Below are 17981 nucleotides of genomic sequence, written 5' to 3' on the forward strand. Positions count from 1 at the left end.
CTTTCTTGGTCACCGGTAGCACGTTCATTCCTCCGCTGTGAACTGCCTCTGCTTTTTCCTTGTTTTTCTAATGCTTATCAGACCATATCTCTAATCAGGTCTTTCCTTTCCCTCGTTCTGAAACTGAGCACCCTGCTTTTCTTTAAATATCCTTCCTCATACCTTTGCTGAGCTTGCCTGATCTAGGAGATTCAATTGCTCCAAATTTATTATGACTAAATTGCTGACCACCAGTTTTCTTTACATGCCACAATGCTAACTGGCAATATAAATGGTCTGCTTTCCTCAGGAATTAGGGTATTCAGGTATTAAACACACTTTTCTCTCCATTTGAGCATCTAAGATTTTCCTCCCTGTCAACTTACTGAAATGGTCCTAATCATAGTAGCAAGTGACAGCTTATGACCAGGGTGCATTTCCATTCTATGTCCTCTTCAATCTCTCTGCAGCCTTCTACACATTTAATGATAATATCCTTCTCAAAAGATTCTTCCCAGTTGTCCACTGATTGGCACTAGTTGGGAGATTCTAGGTCTTACCTATTATAGCAAGAGCATCTCAGCAATTCTTTCTTTTCATCTACTAGCACTTATGTCTTCCCCCACTCCATCCTGAAAAGATCTATTGTCTAAACTCTATCCAATCCATATACTGACTATGGCATTATCATTCTAACATAGGGTCAGACTTCACATTCACACAGACCACATCCAGATCTACCATTCCATTGCCTCTCTGACCCCTCAGCATGAGATGATGGCTTGGTCCTATACTTCTTGGCATTTGGAAAGATATTTCCATTCTTTATAGCTATTTGGTGGAAATCCTGTAATTATTAACTGGTCTGTAGGAATATTTTACCACGAGTAGCAGCATTAAGACAGTAGCTCACCACTTTTACAGAAATCTTAAGGAATGGGCAATAAAGGCTGACTTTGAGAATCATCCACACCTAATAAATATATTTTAAAAGGGGGGGGGCGGGGGGGGAGATAAAGTTAGCGCTTAACACCTGACCTTGGCTAAATCCCAACCCTGTCAATTAAACTTGGGGAGAAACAAAACTATTCTCTTAAAATGTCTTTTCACAAACTCTGCACATTTGTTGGCAATTCCACTCCTGTCTCCAACCACTGCTACAAGTTCAACTACTGTTACTAGGGGAATCGCAGGGTTCATGACTATTTAACCCAGAATTGAGCTTCACTTAACATATTGTCATCAACACAAGTCCTTATTTCCACCTCCATATATCATCTACTGCAATCAATTTGGTAACAAATTTTTCTTTACGACTTTCACTCCAATGGCTTCTGGCTCACATTGTGCCCCTGCAACTTATATTTTGGCACATCCAAAATTCTTGTACCTACATCTCATGCAGTATGAAATACCACTTCCTTATCTGTCAGTCCATCTCTTCATGATCTATGATGTTTCTTGATCGTACCATCTCCAATTTTAAACACTTGTTGTATACATAAAATTGATTAAACCATACAAGTTTAAGAAACTTCTTAATGGTAGACAACATTGCTAGCTAGAGATTAGGCATTTATTACTCATCCCAATTGTCTTTCAGAAGGTGATGGTGAACACCTTCTTGAACTGCTGCAATCCAGGTGGTGTTGGTGCATCCACAAACCTGTTGAGAAGAAAGTTCTTGATTTTGACTGAGGGACAGTAATACCAAGTCAAGATGGAATGTGGCTTGGAGAGAACTTTCTGGTGGTGGCATTCCCATGCATCTGCTGACATAGTCACTTTGCCATTTCGTTAACTGTTTCCTTTCAAATAGCCCACCAAAGGTTTTCATTTCCTTCTACTCTGGTCTCTTACATAACTTTCCAGTCATGCAGCTAGCATGCTGTAAATTCTCCACAGTAAACCCCTCTAATTCTTCACCACAATTCAATACCTTTTCTAAGCCTAACTTATTGATTGAGCTATTCATTATATTTTCTATTTCTTTTCCCCTTTTTTTACATGGGTATTTATTTTCCTCTCTAGATGTTTCTAGCGCCTTAAAAAAAATTCTCTCTGCAATAGATTTAATTACATGGTCACAGAACAACAACACTATGACCACCACTACTGATTTATAAGTCAGCAATTTGTGGAATACAAGTATCATTGATGACAGAATAATTAAATAAACTGTGGAGGTCACCGAAATATTATTAATAGTCCCAAACAAATTTAAAAAAAACTGCAGATGCTGGAAATCAGAAACAAAACCAGAAATTGTTGGTAAAACTAACAAGTCCCGCAGTAACTTTGGGCAGAAAGCTGAGTTAACATTTTGGGTCCAGTGACCCTTCGTCAAAACACACTTATTCTTTTGAAGGGTCACTGAATCCAAAATGTTAACTCTGCTTTATCGCCACAGATGCTGCCAGGCTGTGTTTTGCCACCAACTGCTAATTATTAATGCCTCTTCTGAATGTTACCTTTTGAAAGTACTTCTCCTTGCTTCATCATTGATCAGAAGGACTACTTTCCAGTTATGAAATACTCCTGGTCTACTTGAACGGGCCAGCTCTTCACGCCACATTTTTGGCACAGATTCCATTGGCACTGGATACTGTGAAATACTTGGAATTTTATAACCCCACTCATATTGGATTTCATTGAGCCACCTGCCATCTTTAGCACTGTCAATTATGTAATCTTGAGTCAAGACCCACTTTCCTAAAAAAGAAACATAAAAAATGATAAACTAATCTTGATCGCGGTACTAGCACGAGAACAGCTCTTCACACCTACTACATTTTAAAAGTAAGTAAAATGGAAGTCAACAAGGTTTAGGAAAGTACTTAAAATATAGTTCACGGAAACACTGGCCCAAGCAATCCTCTCAGTTCAAAAACATTTGCTCCCTGCTACAATTCAGGCACGGATAACTTGGTGGCTTTTCGGCTTCCACACATGTTCCTGATTCTAGTTTCCTCAGTTTATTAAGGCACACTTTCTCTTCTACACAGAGCAGTCATTCTGTCCTTCTGCCCACTCCAGTTAAAGGTACTATCGGCGCCTGATGTTCACTTCATGCATACTGGTTGCAAAATCTTTCTATAAATTTGCTTAAAAAAAAAATAGGAAGAATGGGCTGAGGGCTGGAATTCCTGATCTCTTCCTATAGTACACTCAGTAGTTGAGTGAAGTAATAATGCAAAGTTCAAGGGGCGGTTCCAAAATGACAAGAGGAGCAGAAGGCACAGTGGTGGTAATGTTATCAGATTGCTTGGAAAAGTGAAATCAGCTCATAGGAGCTCATACTTAAATAATTCATTTGTAATCCCAGGGATAAAATAAACGCGTATCCTAACTTACAGTACATCTGGTTGATTACACACTTTGCAGTGACAAATTGTCTTTTACCCAAATGTAAAAAGAAAGCTAATTTTGATTCAAGAAAAGTAAATTGGAATGTCTTAACTCACCTGCAGCACAAGCTGCTAAAAATTTCTCACTGCGACTTGGTTTACTCGCTATCATATGAGTGCATTGCTGCTTATATTCCTAGATTAAGAGGAAAATGAATGGCATGCTCAGTTAAACACACATTCTACAGATTCATCTTTGACAGCATTATTTTTCTTTTCCTAAAAGATGTGGTGCTAGCAACGTGAGAAACAGACTAAAAGAAAGTTTCATGATCAAGTGTTCTTCTCAGAACACAAAAAGTTATAGGTTAGTTCATTTTTGTCAAAACAAACCTAAACTGAGATAATAGAAACTGCAGATGCTGGAGAGTCTGAGCTAACAAGGTGTAGAGCTGGATGACCACAGCAGGCCAAGCTGCATCTTAGGAGCAGGAAAGATGACGTTTTGGGCCGAGACCCTTAATCAGAAAATCTGATGAAGGGTCTAGGCCTGAAACGTCAGCTTTCCTGCTCCCAAGATGCTGCTAAACCTAAACTAACTGGTTTCTCCAAGACCTCAAAATTCATTTTACGCATCTGACTACTCAATGTCATCACAAAAAATGGAAAATAACTGTATTTTCAGGATTTTCATTTTGTTTAAATATCAGCGTTAATTCAAATCAATTCACTGCGAGGCAGAATTGTACGGAGCAGTGGTTTGGCCTCCTCTCTGCTTATTTAAACAAAGGTATTAGCCAGTAGACAGACCATGAAAGATAGAAACTGAAGTCAGTCTGTCAGCCCACTGAATCTGCTCGGCCATTCAGTAAGGTCACGGCCGATCTGATTGATCGTCTTTAACTCCAATTTCCTGTCTTTACCCGATAACTCCCGATTCACTTATTGATTAATAATTGTCTATCTCAGCCTTGAATATACTTAATGACCCAGCCTTGACAGTACTCTGCAGCAAAGATCTCTGAAGATACTGAATCTGTCAGAAAGAAATTCCTTCTTGTCTGTCATTGCAACCCTTATTCTGAGATTGTGCTTTCTGGTCTGAGGCCTTCCTTAAGAATCCTGTGTGTTCCAAAAAGGTAGTTTCTCATTCTTCTAAATTCCAAATGACAGGCTCTATAGAACATAGAACATTACAGCACAGTACAGGCCCTTTGGCCCTCAATGTTGCGTCGACCTGTGAAACCAATCTGAAGCCCATCTAACCTATACTATTCCATTATCATCCATATATTTATCCAATGACCATTCAAAGACCCTTAAACTTGGCAAGTCTATTACTGTTGCAGGCAGGGCATTCCACGCCCTTACTACTGAGTAAAGAACCTACCTCTGACTTCTGTCCTGTATCACCCCTCAATTTAAAGCTATGTCCCCCGCTTGCTAGCCATCATCATACAAGGAAAAAAGTTCTCACTGTCCACTCCATCTAATCCTCTGATCATCTTGATCAAGTCCCTAGGCTTTATCTACCCGTATATGTTTTAAGACTTTCCACACTTTCTTTGAACAAGTCTTCTCTGCAGGCAGAGCAGATTGGTAGAAAATGGGGCTTCTGCCCATTTTCGAGAGCTGCTGGCCATAAGTCCTGATTCTACTAAAGCTTTGTGGACATTGGTAGTATTGCAACCAGTTCTAGGTTAAAGGCTCCAGTGGATCCCTGGGCTCCAACAAGTAAGATGGATTAGGTGGGGAGGGTTTGCTGATCTCAGGGACAGTGGCAAGGAGGGAGTGGATGAGCTAATAAAATGTGAGGCTGGACGAACACAGCAGGCCAAGCAGCATCTCAGGAGCACAAAAGCTGACGTTTCGGGCCTAGACCCTTCATCAGAGAGGGGGATGGGGGGAGAGAACTGGAATAAATAGGGAGAGAGGGGGAGGCGGACCGAAGATGGAGAGTAAAGAAGATAGGTGGAGAGAGTGTAGGTGGGGAGGTAGGGAGGGGATAGGTCAGTCCAGGGAAGACGGACAGGTCAAGGAGGTGGGATGAGGTTAGTAGGTAGCGGGGGGTGCGGCTTGGGGTGGGAGGAAGGGATGGGTGAGAGGAAGAACCGGTTAGGGAGGCAGAGACAGGTTGGACTGGTTTTGGGATGCAGTGGGTGGGGGGGAAGAGCTGGGCTGGTTGTGTGGTGCAGTGGGGGGAGGGGACGAACTGGGCTGGTTGAGGGATGCAGTAGGGGAAGGGGAGATTTTGAAACTGGTGAAGTCCACATTGATACCGTATGGCTGCAGGGTTCCCAGGCGGAATATGAGTTGCTGTTCCTGCAACCTTCGGGTGGCATCATTGTGGCTGTGCAGGAGGCCCATGATGGACATGTCATCAAGAGAATGGGAGGGGGAGTGGAAATGGTTTGCAACCATGAAAGATAGAAACTGAAGTCAGTCAGCCAGCGACTGGGAGGTGCAGTTGTTTTTTGCGAACTGAGCGGAGGTGTTCTGCAAAGCGGTCCCCAAGCCTCCGCTTGGTTTCCCCAATGTCGAGGAAGCCGCACCGGGTACAGTGGATGCAGTATACCACATTGGCAGATGTGCAGGTGAACCTCTGCTTGATGTGGAATGTCATCTTGGGGCCTGGGATGGGGGGGGGGGGGGGGGGAGAGGAGGTGTGGGGACAAGTGTAGCATTTCCTGCGGTTGCAGGGGAAGGTGCTGGGTGTGGTGGGGTTGGAGGGCAGTGTGGAGCGAACAAGGGAGTCACGGAGAGAGTGGTCTCTCCGGAAAGCAGACAGGGGAGGGGATGGAAAAATGTCTTGGGTGGTGGGGTCGGATTGTAAATGGCGGAAGTGTTTGCAGTATACCACATTGGCAGATGTACCCGGTGCGGCTTCCTCTACATTGGGGAAACCAAGCGGAGGCTTGGGGACCGCTTTGCAGAACACCTCCGCTCAGTTCGCAAAAAACAACTGCACCTCCCAGTCGCAAACCATTTCCACTCCCCCTCCCATTCTCTTGATGACATGTCCATCATGGGCCTCCTGCACTGCCACAATGATGCCACCCGAAGGTTGCAGGAACAGCAACTCATATTCCGCCTGGGAACCCTGCAGCCATACGGTATCAATGTGGACTTCACCAGTTTCAAAATCTCCCCTTCCCCTACTGCATCCCTCAACCAGCCCAGTTCATCCCCTCCCCCCACTGCACCACACAACCAGCCCAGCTCTTCCCCCCCACCCACTGCATCCCAAAACCAGTCCAACCTGTCTCTGCCTCCCTAACCGGTTCTTCCTCTCACCCATCCCTTCCTCCCACCCCAAGCCGCACCCCCCGCTACCTACTAACCTCATCCCACCTCCTTGACCTGTCCGTCTTCCCTGGACTGACCTATCCCCTCCCTACCTCCCCACCTACACTCTCTCCACCTATCTTCTTTACTCTCCATCTTCGGTCCGCCTCCCCCTCTCTCCCTATTTATTCCAGTTCCCTCCCCCCATCCCCCTCTCTGATGAAGGGTCTAGGCCCGAAACGTCAGCTTTTGTGCTCCTGAGATGCTGCTTGGCCTGCTGTGTTCGTCCAGCCTCACATTTTATTAGCTTGGAATCTCCAGCATCTGCAGTTCCCATTATCTCAGGGAGTGGATGAGTTTTGTTTTATAAAATGGAAGGAAGGGAGCCTATCTTTAGGGGTGATGTACCATCCTCGTTCCTGTACTTTAACTGTGGGGAAAAAAAACCCACAGGCAGCCCACTCCTCCCTGCCAGCCAATGCAATCCATTTTATGACCTGGCAGGGCATTACTGGCATCATTTGAGCTTTTTTAGCTTATTGACTCAATTACTTACATTCGTGTGCAGGCTGCTAACTTTGGCACCCACCCATTTCCTCCATTGGGATGAGCTTCGGAGTGGATGGGAAGATGGTAAACTGGGCACCCTCTCTGTTTTACATGCTCCCTGATTCCCCAACTGAAACCAAACCTGTTGGGGGCATCTAATATCCACACCCACGGTGGGGTGGGGGGAGGGTGTTGAAGACGTGATGTCCGGTCGTATTGGAAGTGATGGGGGCAAGGGGGGCATCTAGTCAGGGTCTGGGTAGTTCAAGTGGTCTAGAGGTAGTGTAGTTAGGGTTGTCTGAGATAAGTAGTCTGTTTAAAAAGGCTGCTCAGGAGTTAGACCGGTATTTACTAGTCTTGTATTTTTTTTTTGAGTAAACATCTGAATTCTCCAGAATTTATGGAGGCTTTCATAGCATTCCAGACATAGCGGAATTGTCCAGTGGAAAATTCAGTTTGTTATATTTCGCGGTACCTCGGTAGCTACGGACTCAAGGTATGATCGACTGTACGCGGACGACTAGGCGCAAGCTGATGCAAATGGTGACACTAGATGATAGCGGACAAGCCCCAGTCCTCAGCTAGAGTCGCACCCCAAACTTACTGACGCAGGAAGAGAGGACACGAGGCCTTTAGAAAAAGAGCTTTTACTTTCTCAGTCCGAAGACACAAAATGGACACAACTCGTCTGTATTTATACATTAGGAATGACCTCGACCAATCAAATGCGGAGTAGTGTACTTAAGTGTCCATCAACCAATGAGAAGCGAGCTTATTGATAGGTGGTCTTTTCGGCAGGGAAAGCAACATGGCGGAAACGGCGTGAAAAACTCGAAACTCAAGCTTTAGAAAAAGCAAACCGTCTACAGTGAGTAAATGACACAGATCTTGGGGATGGAAACATCCTCAATAGTTTCCCAGGCAATTCCTTAGAGTCTCCATCTCCAATCTATACTGGAATTATGACTGTCTAGCCAGTGGAAAGATCAGCTTCAATATTGATGCATACGAACAGTTATCACTAAAGTCAGACTTTTATGACGTACTCAATTTAAACCTCTTTAATCTCTTTTTTTAAACAGCAGAGAGCGCAGGAGCTGGGTGGAAGTGAGGTCAGAGCAGAGAGGCTATTGGGAAGGTAAGTGATTGCTATTTAAGGAGGCGTCAGTATCGCAGTCGAACAAAGGCAACTATGGAGCTATGAGGGAGGAGGTGGCCAAAGTTCAGTGGTACAATACCCTAGCAGGGATGGCAGTGGAACAACAATGGCAGGTATTTCTGGATATAATGCAGAAGGTGCAGGATCAGTTCATCCCAAAGAGGAAGACAGATCCTAAGGGGAGGTAGGGGCGGCCTTGGCTGACGAGGGAAGTTAAGGACCGTATACAGATCGGAGAAGTATTACATAGCCAAGATGAGCGGGAAGTCAGAGGACTGGGAAACTTTTAAAGAGCAACAGAAGATAACTAAAAAGCAATACACAAAAAAAATGAGGTGCAAAGGCTAACTGGCCAAAAACGTAAAGGAGGATAGTAAAAGCTTTTTTAGGTATGTGAAAAGAAAAAAATTGGTTAAGACTAAAATTGGGCTCTTGAAGACAGAAACGGGTGAATTTATTATGGGGAACAAGGAAATGGCAGAAGAGTTGAATAGGTACTTTGGATCTGTCCAAAGACAGGGAAGACGCAAACAATATCCCAGATGTAATAGTGACTGAAGGACCTAGGGTAATGGATGGACTGAAGGGAATTTATATCAGGCAGGAAATGGTGTTGGATAGACTGTTAGGTCTGAAGACTGATAAGTCACCAGGACCTGATGGTTTGCATCCCAGGGTACTTAAGGAGGTGCCTCTAGAAATCGTGGATGCATTGGTAATCATTTTCCAATGTTCTATAGATTCAGGATCAGATCCTGCGGTTTGGAGAGTGGCTAATGTTGTCCCACTTTTCAAGAAAGGAGGGAGAGAGAAAAACAGGGAATTATAGACCGGTTAGCCTGATGTCAGTAGTGGGAAAGATGCTGGAGTCAATTAAAGATGAAATTACAACTCATTTGGATAGCAGTAACAGGATTGGTCAGAGTCAGCACAGATTTAAGGGGTAATCATGCTTGACTAATCTTCTGGGATTTTTTGAGTATGTAACTATGAAGATGGACAAGGGAGAGTCAGTGGATGTAGTGCACCTGGACTTTCAGAAAGCCTTTGATAAAGTCCCACATAGGAGAATAGTGAGCAAAATTAGGGCACATGCTTTTGGGGGCAAAATACTGATTTGGATTGAAAATTGGGTGGCTGACAGGAAGCCAAGGGTAGTGATAAACGGGTCCCTTTCGAAATGGCAGGCGGTGACCAGTGGGGTACCGCAAGGTTCGGTGCTGGGACTGCAGCTGTTTACAATATACATTAATGATATAAATGAAGGCATTAAAAGTAATATTAGCAAATTTGCTCATGGCACAAAGCTGGGTGGCAGTGTGAAACGTGAGGAGGATATTATGAGAATACAGGGTGACTTGGACAGGCTAGGTGAGTGGACGGATGCATGGCAGATGCAGTTTAATGTGGATAAATGTGAGGTTATCCACTTTGGTGGCAAGAACAGGAAGGTGTATTACTACCTAAATGGAGCAAAGTTAGGTAAAGGGGAAGTACGAGAGCTAGGTGTTCTTGTACATTAGTGAATGAAAGCAAGCATGCAGGTACAGCAGGCAGTGAAGAAAATGAATGGCATGCTGGCCTTCGTAACAAGAGGAATTGAGTATAGGAGGAAAGAGGTCCTTCTGCAGCTGTACAGGGCCCTGGTGAGACTGCATCTGGAGTATTACATGCAGTTTTGGTCTCCAAATTGGAGGAAGGACATTCTTGCTATCAAGGGAGTGCAGCGTAGGTTCATGAGGTTAATTCCCGGAATGGTGGGACTATCATATGTTGAAAGATTGGAGCAACTGGACTTGTATACACTTCAATTTAGAAGGATAAAGGGGATCTGATTGAGACGTATAAGATTATTAAGGGATTGAACACTCTGGAGGCAGGGAGCATGTTTCCGCTGACAGGCGAGTCCAGAACCAGAGGACACAGTTTAAAAATAAGGGGTAAGCCATTCAGCACAGAGTTGAGGAGAAACGTCTTCACCCAGAGAGTGGTGGATATATGGAATGCTCTGCCCCAGACGGCAGTGGAGGCAAAGTCTCCGGATACTTTCAAGAAAGAAATGGATAGAGCTCTGAGAGATAGTGCAATCAAGGGTTATGGGGATAAGGCAGGAATGGGATGCTAATTACGATCATGGCTGATTATCCACAATGAATGGTGGTGCTGGCTTGAAGGGCCAAATGGCCTACTCCTGCACCTATTGTCTATTGTCTTAATACAGTTACTTAAATTGTTAGCTATTTTAAGCAAGTGTTTCTATTTTGATTTCCTGCTCACAGAGCAGATTGAATTGGCCAAGTCTTCTGCCATAATAATAATTATTCTGTACTAAAAGTTAAGCATTTTGCTTTGAAGCTAAAAATCAGTAAGTAGCTACAACAATAATGTTCTTTCACATTTCAAAAATGAGAATCCTTCTTGAACACTGACATTTGACATGGAAATCAGATCAGTCAGGGCAATAAAGTAAATATTCTGAGACTTGTCCAAATTTAAACGTGCAAATGGGCTGACTGAATATAGGCCAGGTGAGCATTCTCATCATAAAATCATACTAAGTAGTTAGTATGGGTGAGAGTTTTATTTGAATTGTATCAGAATATACCCTTCTGAAGACAAAAAAAACATAATTGTTTTTGAGTTACAGAATATTATACCATGAAGGCAATACTTAATGGAAACTTTTGAACTTTAATGATTCACAAACGAGCTTAATGCAAAATTCATATTGTTACCACCTTTCCATGATACTCCTTTAGTACAGGTTAATTAATCCTATGAGTTTGCATACTCCCATGTCTAAAACAGCCTATTCCCCAGTTGGTTTCTTGACAGGCAGATCTAGAATATAGTCAATTTTTTTTAGAATGGAGCATAATTTGAAAATTAGAGCCAGATCTTTCAGGAATGAATTTGAGAAATACTTCTATGTGCAATGGATTGAAGAAGTTGGAAAAACAGTGCTTGAGGAACTGAATCTAAAATTAGACATAGAGTAAATTTCTGTTAATAGAAGGTATTAAAAGTATGTGGGTCAAAGGCAGGTATATGGTAGCCTTACAGGGTAGATGGTAGCAAAGTGGTAATGTCACTACACTTCTAATTCAAAAGTCCGGTGCTCCGGTAACATGGGTTCAAAGTGCACCAAAGTAGCTGGTGGAATTTAAAATTAATTAATGGAAAAAACCCACTGTAAATCATGACAGTGACAAATAGCATCAATTGTTCAAAACACACATGGTTAATTAATATCCTTCAGGGAATGTAATCTGCTGTCTTTATCTGGTCTGGCCTATACGTGACTCCGATCCACAACTACTGTCTGCAATAGCCTAGTAGTCACAAGGGCAACCAGAGCTGGCATCAGCATTTGTTAATGCTATCATTGACAGACACATCTCATGGATGATAAAATAGTTAACTTGCAAATAAGCCATAATTTCATGAAATCATAGAACATTTCGATGGGTAAATGGGTTTACACCCATGATGTCAGGCAGGTAATTAGATTGCGAGTGATATTTATAGAAATCAAGATAATATGACCATGCATGGTATTGACAACGGTAACATGTAAATGAATAACAGGGAAACAATTATGAAACCATGGCATTCTAGAGAAGCTACACATGCATTTACTCAAGATGTTTTGGAGGTCTTGGAGTGGAGTACAGTTCTTGGCATTGAGATATATTTCTGATTAGCTTATCACATAAGCAAAATAACATGAAACAGTCTTAAAAAATTTTGCACAACTCAAGATCTTTCTCCTCATAAGAAATTCATCAGCTGCTAACCTTATAGCATAGTGAGTTGTTTATAAACCTCCTAACAGAAGTTGTGGATCATACATCAGGGAATTGGATTTTAATGCAGCAAAGACAAGGCAGAGATCTTAAGGAAACTTGAACCCTCATACGCACTGGCAAATGAAATAAACACTGGGACCGCCTTTCATTCTTGAGTCCATTCGCAAGTTCATTTGTATGGAAGTCAGAACAGAATGCAGGATAACGTCAAAGTAGTCATTCACAAATACAGGAAAAGTTGGTCTGTCGGATCTTTAAAATTAGGCCCCTGTATGGGATTACATTTTAAGTTGGACACCTATAGATCAGGAAACTCCTGCAGTACAGTTATTGTTTATATTGTGCCATGTCCCTTATTATTTTTGGTATATTTTTATTAACTTATCTTCAAATCAAAGTTAAATGACCTATTGTCAATTGCCACTTAGAGAAGAGTTCCCAGCTTCTGTTACCCTTTGTGTGGTTGCTGAGCTGCATTCCTGAAAGAACTAGCTGTAATTTTTTGACTATGTCTTAAAGTTCGAGGCTTCCCAATCAGAGATAAGGCAGATACACAGGTATTATATTTTTCCCTAAAGATTTGAAAAGTTCAATCAAATCACCCCTTAAACTTAGATCAATTCTTGTGAATATAATCCTAGTTTTACGTAATCTTCTCATAATTTAGTCCTTAGTCCAGGCATCATATTGGTAAATATGATGGACATATTGGATATGATAAATTAGGGAGAGGCAATGGCCTAGTGGTATTATTGCTGTACTGTTAATCCAGAGACCCAGATAACTTTCTGGGGACCGGGTTTGAATCCCGCCATGGCAGATGGTGAAATTCAAACTCAATAAAAATAGCTGGAATTAAGAAGCTAATGGTGACCATGAATCCATTTGTTGATTGTCAGAAAAAAACCCATCTGGTTCACTAATGTTATTAGGGAAGGAAACCGCCATACCTACCTGTCTGGCCTACATGTGACTTCAGACCCACAGTAATGTGGTTGACGCTGGGCGATTAGGGATGGGCAACAAAATGCTGGTCAGTGGCACCCTCATCCCATTAATAAATAAAGGGGTATCTGTACAGTACTCTCTCCAAACCAGTATATTTACTAAAATGTGGTACAGTGAGCATCATGCCTGTTCCCTCGATGCAAAGGCCAATGTTTCACCAATTCTTGTGCATATTTTCTGTATCTGCTGATAATGTCAATCATCTTTGTTCACAGGCTCCAAGGCTCTTTAGACCTCCATTATTTCAATATTTAGAAGATACCCTGTTCTATCCAATCTGTGTTTTCATGAATTAAAATCCACTTTTCATTGTTTTACATTTTCACTAATGGCATCATCAGTAGACACAGTGGAACAATAGTGAACTTCTAACCTAAGGGCCCGGTTAAAACTTTGGCAACTAGCGGAATTTAAAAGTATATAAACTAGATTCGGTAATGGTGTCCATGACAACAATCATCAGTTGGTGTGAAAATCCAGTTCACCAGTGTCTTTTAGGGAATAAAACTGCATTCTTTACCTGCTCTGGCCTACACGTGACTATTAACCCTCAATGTCATTGACTCCTAACTGCTTTCTGAAGTAACCCTAGCAAGCCACTCAGTTCAAGAGCACTTACAGAAGGGCAGCTAATAAGCCCAGAGGGTTATTGAGGCTGGATCATTACATTTATTCAAGGCTAAGATAGGCAGGATTTTAAATCAGCAAATGAATCACAGGTTATGGGGATAAGTTAGGAAAGTGGTGCTACATAGAACATTACAGCACAGAACAGTCCCTTCAGCCCTTGATGTTGTGCTGACCTGTCATACCAATCTCAAGCCCATCTAACCTACACTATTCCATGTACGTCCATATGCTTATCCAATGACGACTTAAATGTACCTAATGTTGGCGAATCTACTACCGTTGCAAGCAAAGCGTTCCATTCCCTTATTACTCTGAGTAAAGAAACTACCTCTGACATCTGTCCTATATCTTTCACCCCTCAATTTAAAGCTATGCTCGCCGTCACCATCCTAGGAAAAAGGCTCTCCCTATCCACCCTATCTAACCCTCTGATTATTTTACATGTTTCAATTAAGTCACCTCTCAACCTTCTTCTCTCTAATGAAAACAGCCTCAAGTCCCTCAGCCTTTCCTCGTAAGACCTTCCCTCTATACCAGGCAACATCCTAGTGAATCTCCTCTGCACCCTTTCCAAAGCTTCCACATCTTTCTTATAATGCGGTGACCAGAACTGTACACAATATTCCAAGTGCAGCCACACCAGAGTTTTGTACTGCTTCACCGTAACCTCTTGGTTCCGGAACTCGATCCCTCTATTAATAAAAGCTAAAACACTGTACGCCTTCTTAACAGCCCTGTCAACCTGGGTGGCAACTTTCAAGGATCTGTGTACATGGACACCGAGATATCTCTGCTCATCTGCACTACTAAGAATCTTACCATTAGCCCAGTACTTTGCCTTCCCATTACTCCTACCAAAGTGCATCATCACCTCATACTTGTCTGCATTAAACTCCATTTGCCACTTCTCAGTGAGGACTATTAGCTCAGCCATGATCTCATTGAATGGCAGTTGACTCGACGGGCAGAATGGCTTACTTCTTAGCCCATGGTCTAAATATTGACCTTGGTAGCAGCGCCTACATCCTAAGAAAAAGAAAGGCGGCTCTTGTGGTGCAATGATTCTATCCCTACCTTTGGATGAAAAGGCCCAAGTTCCTAACATTTTGAACAGGTTGATTAGATAGGTTATAAAACGGTCCAAAGAAGAAAAAGAACCTGGTTCCACTATTCATAACTCTTTCAAAATCACATCTGAAAACATATCTCTCCAGTTGTGTCTATAATTGACTCTCCTAACTTCTAAGTACTTGCTCTGCTTAAATGGCTATACTATCACTCAATCACTAGAAGTTTGAGAGTTCACTCCCAGCGAGTTGAGAAGATTTGTAGCTCAGGTTGAGTTTTGGGATGTGAGTTTGCTCGCTGAGCTGGAAGGTTAGTTTTCAGATGTTTCGTCACCATTCTAGGTAAACACCAGTGAGCCTCCGAATAAACGCTGGTGTTATGTCCTGCTTTCTATTTAGATAGGTGGTGACGTCATTTCCTGTACATCCATCCTGGGACAAGCCAAACAGAGACACGCACGAGAATTCCTAAAAGCATGGCATTCCAACCAGAACTCCATCAACAAACACATTTGGAGCCAATGTGTTTGTTGATGGAGTTCTGGTTGGAATGCCATGCTTTTAGGAATTCTCGTGCGTGTCTCTGTTTGGCTTGTCTTAGGATGGATGTGCAGGAAATGACGTCACCACCTATCTAAACAGAAAGCAGGACATAACACCAGCATTTATTCGGAGGCTCACTGATGGTGTTTACCTAGAATGGTGACGAAACATCTGAAAACTAACCTTCCAGCTCAGCGAGCAAACTCACATCCAGAGTTCACTCCCAGTTGTAGAATGGTAGCACTTAATCCAGGTTAACACATCATGCAATGCTAAGGAAAAATTGTAATCTTCCCACATAATTTAGCTTTAGTCCAGGCATCGTATGAGTCATTGAAGTAATCAATAGCAGGGTCTTGGTTCAATGTAGAAAGGTTCTGTGCGCCATTCAAAGAGGATATTTTCCAATTGCTGCTCTCAAGTTTCCTCGATGAGCATTAAAAAAAATTAATAACTAATTTAATTTTTTTGTGGAACTCCATTGTGTACAAATTGTTTAAAATCTAGAAAAGAAATTCATTAGATCTGAAGATTTTTGGAACAATAGGACGAAGTGATTTGCATTATCTTGACTTTCATATATTGAAGGTTCAACATGGATAGCGTGTATAAAACTATTTTGAGATAATTGAAACTTAGAGGACGAGAGAAAGAACAAAAATATTTATTGATGAAAACAAAACTAAATTAGCTAAAAACTCACATTTCCAATTCTCTAATCACTTAGGACTTACCTGCTCACCAAAGTAAATGCAGTCGAGTTCAGTAAGTAATTTGACAAGGGCCCTTTTCTCAGAATGTTTGAAACCGGTTAACTGTATTATAGGATTCTGTGCTAGTCCAGCCATCTGTGCAACAAAAATATAATTACTGGAGACAAGCAAATGTCAAATGTGTCTGGAAGTGGAAGAACATTAAAAAAAATTCAAACGTACAGATAACCTGACCACTCCGGGTTCATACAGATTAGAAACTTTTGGGAGCAATTTCTGAGCTAGGGATCAGATTTAAGGTCTACAGTCCCGCCACATTCAGCTGTGCATAGTGGTGGATAAGTAAAACGATGGACAGGTAGAGGTTCCACAAATATCCCCATCTTCAAAAGTGTTAGGGGTATATGGCGGGAAGCATTTTAATCAGTCGCAGGCCAGAAGTACCAAGTGGATGGCGATGGACTAATGGTATTAATGCTAGACAACTAATCCTGAGACACAGGCATTATTCTGGGGAGTTGAGTTCAAATCCTGCCATGGCAGAGGTGGAATGTGAATTCAATAAAAATCTGGAATTAAGATTCTAATGATGATCATGAAACCATGACCAATTGTCAGGTAAACCCATCGAGCTCACTAATGCCGCCATCCTTATTGATCTGGCCTGTATGTGACTCCAGTAATGCGGTTGATTCTTAACAGCCCTCTGGGCAATTAGGGCTGGGCAGTAAATGTTGACCCAACAAGCAATGCCCACAACCCATGAACATATATGAAAATTCAAATTGCACACTGGTTCTTACTGCAAGAAGACTGGAATAAAATCTCGATATAATTGCCTTGGTGATTCAACTGCTTTGTGTCTAGAAATGTTTAAGGAAGAAAATGCTTATATTGGAGCCAGGATGATATTAAAGGTTATTTGTTCAGTCAAGGGACAGTTACCTGAGTTGGTTGGATAGCCAGTTTGTGATGCAGTTGCCAGTGTGGCTGCGCTCATCACGAAGGGGTCTCCTTCTCAACATCTCCCCTAACCAGAGGTTGGTGATCCTCAGGTTAAAGCTCACCATGTTGTGGAGGTTTGGACTAGTGTGGGCAAAGTCAGAAGTCACAACACCAGGTTACAGTCCAACAGGTTTATTTGGAATCATCCAAGCTTTCAGAGTGCAGCCCCTTCGTCAGGAGAGCACACAGGCGCATCTTGAGGGAGGGAGGGAGGCCTAAAATGGCTGACTGACTGCCTCCTGTTGAATCTTTAATTATTCATAGATTCCTGCATTCTAGAAATTTCAGAAGTAGGGTACGGAAAACTCTGTTAGAAAGGAAACGTAAATTTTGATTGATTAAGATGCAAATTCCAGAATTTGTTTTAAGTCACTGTCCCGGGATAATTAAAGTTTGCATCAGTGTCTGACTAACTTTCCAAACTTCAGAGTCAGAAGTCACACAACACCAGGTTATAGTCCTTCAGGTTTACTGGGATTCACACAAGCTCTCAGAGTGCGGTCCCTTCACCACATGCAGTGAGACAGCAAGGCACACAGACACACTCTCTCTACACACATGCGTACATGCACAAACAAATCTATGGGGTAGAATAATTTCATTCAAGATCTTTGCTTATCTGCACGTACATTCTATTTTGCTCAAAAAATTGCATTCACAGTCAGTGTGGCATCTTATAAATTCCAGCTTTCAGAATAAAACCAACCTGATTCCAGGTTAAAAATCAGATTCTGAACAAAGTCTCAGACCCACAATTCAGTGTCTGACCTGATATGTCAGCTTTTGTACATTCCTATGGATCTGTCTGATTGTCATGACAGCACAGTTCTGACACTGACTTTATAAACATTTTACACACTGTATAAAACTCATGGTCACCAGAGGCA

At 42.2% G+C, this 17981-nt stretch overlaps 1 protein-coding gene across 4 annotated transcripts in view; it reads right to left on the reverse strand.

Moving 5' to 3' along the window:
- Nucleotides 1-17981, reverse strand: part of slf1 (SMC5-SMC6 complex localization factor 1) — a 63837-nt gene that overhangs the window by 43352 nt on the left and 2504 nt on the right. For 3 of the 4 annotated variants that reach the window (XM_048525199.1, XM_048525204.2, XM_048525208.2), the window contains exons 2-4: nucleotides 16111-16224; nucleotides 3444-3522; nucleotides 2451-2691 (exon numbers count right to left, since the gene is read on the reverse strand). In XM_048525199.1, coding sequence (XP_048381156.1) covers nucleotides 2451-2691; nucleotides 3444-3522; nucleotides 16111-16224 — 434 coding nt within the window. Of the gene's footprint in view, nucleotides 1-2450; nucleotides 2692-3443; nucleotides 3523-16110; nucleotides 16225-17981 lie in introns of those variants that run through there. The other variant, XM_048525200.1, reaches the window with a different exon arrangement.

The sequence above is a fragment of the Stegostoma tigrinum genome, chromosome 3 (genome assembly GCF_030684315.1).
Source record: "Stegostoma tigrinum isolate sSteTig4 chromosome 3, sSteTig4.hap1, whole genome shotgun sequence".
Taxonomy (NCBI): Eukaryota; Metazoa; Chordata; class Chondrichthyes; order Orectolobiformes; family Stegostomatidae; genus Stegostoma; species Stegostoma tigrinum.